Raw genomic sequence first — 8802 nt, forward strand, 5'->3', positions numbered from 1 at the left:
ACGTATATTTCTATATATATAGTTGTTTAACTCCGCAAGTATGCGTGAAAGACCCTGTAATTTAAACTATACCAAATAGGACGAAATAACATCAAAAATTACAAACGCACACGTTGGACACTCTTTTTGACACTTTTGTAATCGGGTGATACCCGAAAAACGCTTTTCACAATACATGCCAGTTCAATATTTTGTCTCCTGAGCGCATCCTGGTCACAGTAGACGCAATCCACACTTGTCACATATCCTGCCAGAAGGGGAATTGTGAACTTCATGATTCACAGGCATACAAATAATTATTCACACCTATCAATAGTATTGTCCTTAGCTCTGTTACCAATTTCAGAGCTATCGTACCAGTAGTATAGCGTCAGTTGTAATTTAACCTGTTTCCGCTCGATGCATGTTGACCATTTATAATTAAGGTGGCAAATTGTTACCAATTTGAGAATTGATTGATTTCTGGAACAAAAAAAGGTGGCAATTTTATATATAATCCAGTTCTATACTTGTGGTGTTGAAATACTGACAAGCAATCACATATATTATATACACAAGTCAAAGACATTGATCGTTAGTTTATTTGACTTATATACAGTGACAATATAAGCCCACATGCCGAAATTTGCCACCCCAGTGCACAATATTCAAGTGCAGCTTAATCTGTACATCTTCCTGCTTCACTGTTAAATGATCTCTGTCGAGTTCTATGACTCAGAATAATAACATTATAAAAATGCGTGTTAGATGTCGTATAACTCATGATTTATTTATTATATAACTATAGACCTTTTACTTTTTTAGTGTACATAAACCAAGTGTAAGCTTCATATATATGTTCACACTTAGTAGATTACTATGCTACGTTGTGCATATGTGTTGTGCAAACACAAGGACTGTTTATCAATGTGTTTGTAACTTTTAGTATTAACTATCGTCACTCATACTAAATAGCAATCTATGTCAATACATAATATTAATATGCTCTTTTAAAAAAGTATAAGATGTGGAAATATAGGAGAAATAAATAAATATGAGGAAATTATACAAGAGAAATAATAAATATGTAACATATTTGTTTTTATAGAAAAATAGTAAATATGAAAAATGAACGAAATATATTTTTAATGCCATATATTTTTCATGAATATGGCATATTTTATAAAAATATAATATTCCTAATTTTAATATGTACATATATTTGTAATTCCTAAAATAATAAATACGTGTATAAAACGTTGAATATAATAATATGCACTTTTACGTTTATTTGTATGTGTTCCTCGGTCAGGTGTAGACACTGTAGAGCGACTGTGACCGTAGACTGTAGAGTTGCACATAAATACATAGTTCTGGCGGCTCGCAAATAAAGTAATATTCGAATTTTGTATATTAAAAAATCGTATAAAAACGTAGAGTAGTGACGTGAACACTTTTTATGCTTAATTGTTTTTCTTCAAAAACGGTAGTGCTTTAACGTTTTTAAGTTCGAACACTCTTTGCAGAGTTTGCACATACCCCCTGAACTTTATTAAAGGTTAGCAGTCCATACTCCATAGTCCACAGTCCTCAGTGACGACCACTGACAAGTGACGAGTGGTCCACAATTACGAGTTCGCCTTTTCACTTCGCACCCCGCATTTTTCAAATTGGACTATAGGTGCACTTTAAAAAAGTGCTGTCGAAAGAGGGTGGGCCTGCTTTGGCGCGTTTTATATACTACCTAAATATGGTAAAACAAGTGGTCAAGTCTAGTCCCAACTATAGAGAAAGAGGAATGCGGAAAGAGCTCCCTTTTTTTTGGATTTTATTCGCCTGAAACAAATCTTCACTTGGAACCGCCTAAAGAGCCTACGCCCAACGAGGCTACGAGTTACGACTATGTACTCGTACTCGACTAGTAGAGAGTAGTTGACTAGTAGTCGTATTAAATAGTACTAATAAGTAGTCTTTTTATGTCTTTTTAAAGAAACGGGACAATATCAATACATAGTAAATTTTCGTTTTCGGCGGCTGCACCACACGACACACGGAACCGTACAGCAGCAGCAGCCAGCAGGTCGCGCGCTTATTACGGTAGAGTTACACACATACAAAGGAGAAGCAAGGAACGTATGTCATTGCAAAGCATATTGTGGCAGGCAAGAAGGAAGGCGGACGGTTTAAAAATAAAAGAAGGGGACAAAATGAAAAGATGGGTAATCTTAAAAGTTTAAAATTTTAACGTAATAAGGGCTAGCTATGGTCTGTGGGACGGTTGAGTGTGGAGGTAGAGTGTGGACTGTGGACTGTAAAGAATCTACGTATTGACGGTATACATAATAGTATGTGCAATGTGCAAGTGTGTGAGCTGTGACATGAGACTGTGTGTACTCTGGGACTATCAGCCCTTTACTCCGTGGCCGGTGAAAAGCATAGTTAGTCCAGGTCTCGAGGAGAGTTGCCACCAGAACTCTAGTAGTAGAAAACACTCTCTAGACAGTCTAGCGCGGCAAATGTCCACATTCACAGTGCATATAAAACCCATGTACTCTATTGACAAACGTTGATCACCTGATGGGATGATAGTCACGTGAGTTTCCGTGCCATGCATGTATACCGTCGTCAGACTTGATTCTGAACTTGGGATCGGATAAGATGCCCCAAGTCGACATGTTGTGCTTCGGCACACTGTGGTCGCCTCTCATGCACACAACTAGGCACTGAATTGTTTCATTATAGTAATCACGACGTATAATTTGAATATCTTTAAAACTCCCTCATGTATTTGTGTAGACTAATCTCTAACCGAATTTTGAGGCCGTACTTGCATGAATATGTTTTCCACTAGGAATTTGAGGGATAAGATGTTTCTTAACTTTTCTTCGGGGATAGATAAAAACTCAACACAACCGTATGATACACTAAGCGCATACGCGTTAAATTCAGCAGTATTTTGGATAGGAGTTTCCTTATCTGGTCATGTCAGGGCACACCAAAATATTTGCACTCGAATAGTCCAGTCCAAACTAGGTGATGGTTCGCAACAGATGAATGACACTGAAGCAAGTTGTACAATGTTTACACCCTTAAATTCATAGTACGGGATGTCGCAGAGACGAAGGAAAACCGCGTTCAGGAATCTGCCTCAACCATTTGCGCGATTTGACCAACTTTGAAAATACACTAGTGACTTGTCTGTGGATATATAAATATATATATATATATATATGTACAGCGAAAAGTATTCGGATGCATTTATTTTAATAAATACACATGATGTCATTACATGACGTTGATTTTGTAAAATAATATTTGGAAAGGTCTTTTAAAAAAAGATACCTAAAAATTGTAAATAGGTCCATAGAAAAATCCGAGTCAAATATTTTTTTTTTGTTTATATTCAGAAACTCTCTATTTAAAAACAACATTTTAAAAGAATGATTGATCGTGTACATACCCTTGAGAGTTGGAAGAATTGAGACTCAGAATTGAGACTGCGAGTCTGTGAGAATTGTATGAGACTTGTGCAAATATGTTCATTTTTCTTAATTTTTATGTACTCCGAACCCTATACCACCCCAACTTTCACACACTCTCTCCAGAGAGGTAAAATGAACCTTTGGACATTCTAATGTTTTACACTCTAGTAGAGAGAGAGTAGCTAAATAGTAGAAAGTAGAGATCAAATCCACTTTTTGAAACCTGAAACCGAATTCTGAAAATAGTGACTTGTACACTACTTTTAAAATATTTACTGTTTTTCTAAAATAAAAATATGTATGTATGCATGTAAAGTCCAAATTCCAATCGACAAACATATTTATATATAAAAATAAAAAACACCGCTGACGTCGGTGGGTAACTAATATTCTGAGGGACTTAACAGCTAAAGCTTTTAGTGATAAATAGCGTATTTTATTTAAATACCTGATCAGTGAGAAATTTGATATTTGATATTTTCAAAACAAAAACGGTATTGTATATATTTACTGTATTTACGTTGGAACGCATGCCACTGTGAGGTCGTTTTTATTGGTCAAGACTTTTGGAACGTCTGGAAGGAAGGACTTCAGAGTTGTGAGAACCTCCGACTTGGCTTGGGAGTTTGATCCTTCACTCTCTTAGACTCTTGAGGCACGCTCAATTGTAAGAATGAGTAGACCTGAGCTTCTTATTGGCTGAAAAGTCTTCAGACTGATTGCTCCGTCTGTTGTACTTTTTAACCCTACTCCACTTTCCGCAGTCGTGCATTTTCCGCACATTCCAATTGTTTTTGAAATTTGCCGTGTCCGAAAATCAAAATTCATATTCCAATTGTTTTCTTGAAAACAATAATTTTAAGAATATAAAAGCGCCTTCTTTCAAATGTATTTAGCCTTGTATAATTTAGAAGGTTATTTTTGCTTCTTTGGGCTTGTTCTCAGAAGATTCTCTGTTGTTCTTGTATTTATTTGTATATATATGGTCTTTTTAAATTAATCGTCCCGCATATAAGGAAGTTCGAAAGCTTAGACAACCATAAAATAGAAGCGATTTTTTTTTGACAATACTATGGATGTGAATTCTCAGAGATGACTGAGTCACAGACAACTATCGTGGATGGGCCTAAATCACCTAAAACTTTCTTTAGGAAGAAGCGGAGGAGTATCACCCAGGCCCTTCTCCCACGAATGAAGCCGAGGAAGGAAGCAGAACACGATGTACTTAAAGATAATGGTTGTTCGTATATAGGGTTAACAAAGTCTCTGGCGAGACCTCAAGGAAATTCCAGTGAAGTTTTATACGGTAGTAGTCCAGATGCACCACTGCTGAGCTCGAGAAGCATGCAGTCGATTCAAAGAGATATCTTAAATTGGGCTAAGAATGATCAGAGTGTTGCAACATTACTATCACAGAACAATTACGGCGAATGTGCTTCGAATTGGTCAAGACTTCCGGGAATTCTTCTCTCAGGTTTGCACCGGGGAGGTTCCACTGAAAGTGGGAATTCGATTCTAGAATCGAGAGCTACTGCTTTTGCAAATGAGCTCGCCAATAGCAAAGTGCACATGGGCGAAGGGGAAGCTCCGGCCCTCCGAATGAGGGGTTCAAGAGGAAACAGCTTACATATTTCTAATCAGCAAGGACTAAAAAATTCAACCGTTCCGTCGCAAAACCATATCGATATGCTACGCGCAAACGACAGCTTAACCACCGCTTTAGCCCAGGAGACAACTGCTCATGATGTATTTGGCAAGAAGCAATTTCGGACTACAACCCCACAAAAATTTGAGAACATATCGATAACACAAGAGCGAATCGCGTCGTTGCAGATTGACCACTTCGAGGCAGAGCTTCTAGCGATGTCACTGGAGTGTAGTGAAGATGATTTTCGCAAGAACGAGAATTGGTACTCTTTCGGCACCAGCCGGGAATTTACCCACGACATGGATATTCACTGTCCGAGGCGCCAAAGTGCCCCTAGTACCACAGTGTCCAATGTGCGAGATAGCAGTGACAGTTTTGAATCGACGCAACGATTGGCAATATCTTATGAAGTCGTCCGTGCGAAACCCCGCGGACATGTATCATTTAATAACACAGAGAGCAGCGCTCCGAGATACTCTGAATTGCCCTGCCTCACACCTTCGCAAAAGAAACACCAAATAGACTTCCCCAAAGTCTACCTGGGTTCGGCGAAGCATGTACAAACCTACGTCTCAGATCGACCAGTCAGAACTAACACTATATTCAAATTCGAAGATGCTAGTAAGCGTTGCAGCAAATCAGATTGCACACAAGCGAAATCCGCAGCAATACCGTGCAACACTAATTATGATATAGTTCAAGAGGGAAGGATCCCCGATGTCAGAACATCATTTTCGACTATTGAAGAACATCTCACGAGGGTCAATTATCAGCCAAATCCTTCGAGTGCGCGAAGATACCATGAACACGCTCTTGACTCCAATACTGCATCTGAAGAAGAGTGTTCAATGCTCTCCCAAGAAAGTATCCATGGATCATTGCACTATAATGATGACAATCATAGTGACAGTGCTGCCGTATCAATCCCCGAGGATGACAAACTTCCAGCGGTACCACTACTCGTGAGGTCACATACGATTGCCTCACAACGCCCAGGCAGTGTCAGACCTATTCCCAAACCGAGACCCAGGTCGGCATTTATAGCAACACAATCGGCGAATCCCTCGACTAAAACTGACGGATTACCATCTCCTGCACCCGTTGCATTAAAGTCATCGTCTTTGCCTTCGATTGCCAAAGAATCAACATATGTTCAGTCAGTGTTGCGGGACGGGTCTGAACTGCATATCGTACCGGTTAATGTGCCACTAGCACATAGTTTCAATGGGAATGTGGTGTCCAATATCGTTGGACTGGTGATTGCAATCGACCCTACTTCTTACTCGGCACCAATCGATCTGGATAGACAATTGAACGCCCAAAAAGTGGAATACCGACGCCGGTTCCAAGAAGCTTTTGATAACGCTCAATTCGCCGCGCAGCATGAACCCTCGCCAATTGTTCCTATGTCTGAGACTTGCGCCGCAACAACACTAGATATGAACTTCGTGGGAAAGAGTTCTGTAGAAGTCTTCCGAAATAGAATAGATGCTACACACCTTAAAAAACAAAACCTGCGTTTCTTAAGCGAAGGTCCACGAGATCTGATACACGCAGACATCACACCGTCTGTGATTCAGAAACACCGGCATATGCGCGTGCCCGGAAAGGCTCGATAGGCTCCAGATCAGTCAGTGCACCAGACAGCGATGGGACAAGGGCGAAGAGGCGCTTCAGTGGATTGCTCAGCAAATTCAAACGTATGCGCAGTACGCACGATAACCGCGAGGAGCAAACGGAAACTTGAGTGACTAAGGTGGTCTAGTTGGCTACCATGGCAACCGTATGTTGATTCGGATCTCAGATAAATTCCTTGGCTCAAGCATGTCGTGGGCGGATTGTGCAACACCTGCGCCAGTATCTGGAAATGTGAATTGGCACGTAGGTCAATTTTGCGAATTTTTAGAAACCATAACTCTAGGCTCGATTGTTGCATCGCACTAGAAACGATGACACAAAATTCAATAGTAAGGTGCGAAGGTATTGTCAATGGTCAGGACTTCGGTCAGAGTAGACAAGCGCGGGTAAGCCCACTTCCCGGGTTCAGAGTCACTCAGATGAAATTGAACATCTGGAAATGCGGAAATGATAGATCTTATCCCCTACGAGAGATGTGCATAGCGCAAAAAATAAACTTTAGGAAGACTTGTACATAATTTATTTAATTCTTATGATTGACTCATTCTGTTGTTGGGCTCGTGTTTGCAAAAATAACATTAATTGTAGGAAGACTTGTACATAATTGATTCAATTCTTTATGATCGACACATTCTGTTTGTTAGGCTCGTGTTGAATATACTACTCGCAAGGCCTCTCCAATGTTGAAAATTCTGGTGAAATGTATATATGCATCTGTAGCTCGAGCAGGGGACTTCCTGGTTGTGTGGTTGTTGCGCTCAGTAGTTGAACTCCCCCGCCAGACACTCATTCAGGCGCTTTGAAATTACAGCAGCCTGTGTTGCATCGAGTCAAAACAATTACAAAGCGAGTTAATTTGAAACCACGCACGCCAATAAAACACACAAACCCGATACATCGACAGTGTACTGTAGTCCTGGGTAGGTAGCCCGACTTGCACTCTAACAACGATACAATACCTAAGCATACATCAACAGTATGCTGCATATAAACTGTAGTCCTGGGTAGGAGGCCCGACTTGCACTCTGACAACGATACAATACCTAAGCATACATCAACAGTGTGCTGCATATAAACTGTAGTCCTGGGTAGGTGGCCCGTCTTGCATGCTGACAACGATACAATACCAAAACATACATCAACAGTGTGCTGCATATAAACTGTAGTCCTGGGCAGGTGGCACGTCTTGCAGGTTGACAACGATACAATACCAAAACATACAACAACAGTGTGCTGCATATAAACTGTAGTCCTGGGTAGGTGGCCCGTCTTGCATGCTGACAACGATACAATACCAAAACAAACACCAACAGTGTGCTGCATATAAACTGTAGTCCTGGGTAGGTGGCCCGCCTTGCATCTGACAACGATACAATACCTTGGCTTTGACGGCGCCGAATTGTGCAGTGGAGTTCGTGTACAAACAGAGAAGGAGCTTGCCTACCTTCGTCATCACAACCTTCCCATTCTGATGGATATGAATGGAAACCAATACAAGTAGGCGTCAATAGCGTACCACAGTATTAACCCACAATGAGTCAGTCAGGTATGACTTGTAACAGGTAAGCATCGATTGGTACAGAGTATGAATCCTCCGGCTGGGGCTTGTGAGGAGATTGAAAGTGTCTACGTTAGGCTTGGTAGGAAGAACATGGATGCGACATATAGGCCGTGTCTCCGATGTATCCCAAGTCCATAACAACCACTAAGTGCAGATACAAAAACGGTTTGAAGCGTGCTCCTCTCTACACACATACCTCGCATTCCAGCATAACAAACTCAGGTCCGTCCAGTGAAAGTGACGGGGATCCGTTCGTCAAGTACGCTTGCCAAATATGGTACGCAATAGCCGAGGTTATTTTGGGGTCATTCTCTGCATCCGATATACTCTCTTCCTCCCCAGCCCACGCCACCAACGACCCATCCACCCCGAGAAGTCTAACAGAGGAAGACATCAGCATAAATGGCGGTGTGAGTATATATAAATATAAATATATATATATATGTACATATAAAAATATATACATAGATACATATTTATATATGTATATATAT

At 40.5% G+C, this 8802-nt stretch overlaps 2 protein-coding genes across 2 annotated transcripts; one reads left to right on the forward strand and one right to left on the reverse strand.

Annotated features, from left to right (window-relative positions):
* Positions 1 to 4484: 4484 nt before the first annotated feature.
* Positions 4485 to 7254, forward strand: SARC_10410 (hypothetical protein). The gene has a single exon (XM_014295546.1). It carries the CDS (start codon positions 4554 to 4556, stop codon positions 6726 to 6728), a length of 2175 nt encoding a protein of 724 aa, XP_014151021.1. The 5' UTR covers positions 4485 to 4553; the 3' UTR covers positions 6729 to 7254.
* A 251-nt stretch (positions 7255 to 7505) lies between these two features.
* SARC_10411 (hypothetical protein) lies at positions 7506 to 8708 on the reverse strand (the record flags this gene model as incomplete). The annotated part of the gene is made up of 3 exons (XM_014295547.1): positions 7506 to 7562; positions 8126 to 8215; positions 8505 to 8708. The coding sequence occupies 3 exons, from the start codon at positions 8706 to 8708 to the stop codon at positions 7506 to 7508; spliced, it is 351 nt and encodes a 116-aa protein (XP_014151022.1).
* Between the last annotated feature and the right edge of the window lie 94 nt (positions 8709 to 8802).

This window comes from Sphaeroforma arctica, assembly GCF_001186125.1.
Source record: "Sphaeroforma arctica JP610 unplaced genomic scaffold supercont1.1239, whole genome shotgun sequence".
Classification (NCBI taxonomy): Eukaryota; class Ichthyosporea; order Ichthyophonida; genus Sphaeroforma; species Sphaeroforma arctica.

Excerpts from the sequence above, each read along its gene's own strand:
- SARC_10410 (XM_014295546.1), top strand. The coding sequence starts at position 4,554 with ATGACTGAGTCACAGACAACTATCGTGGATGGGCCTAAATCACCTAAA.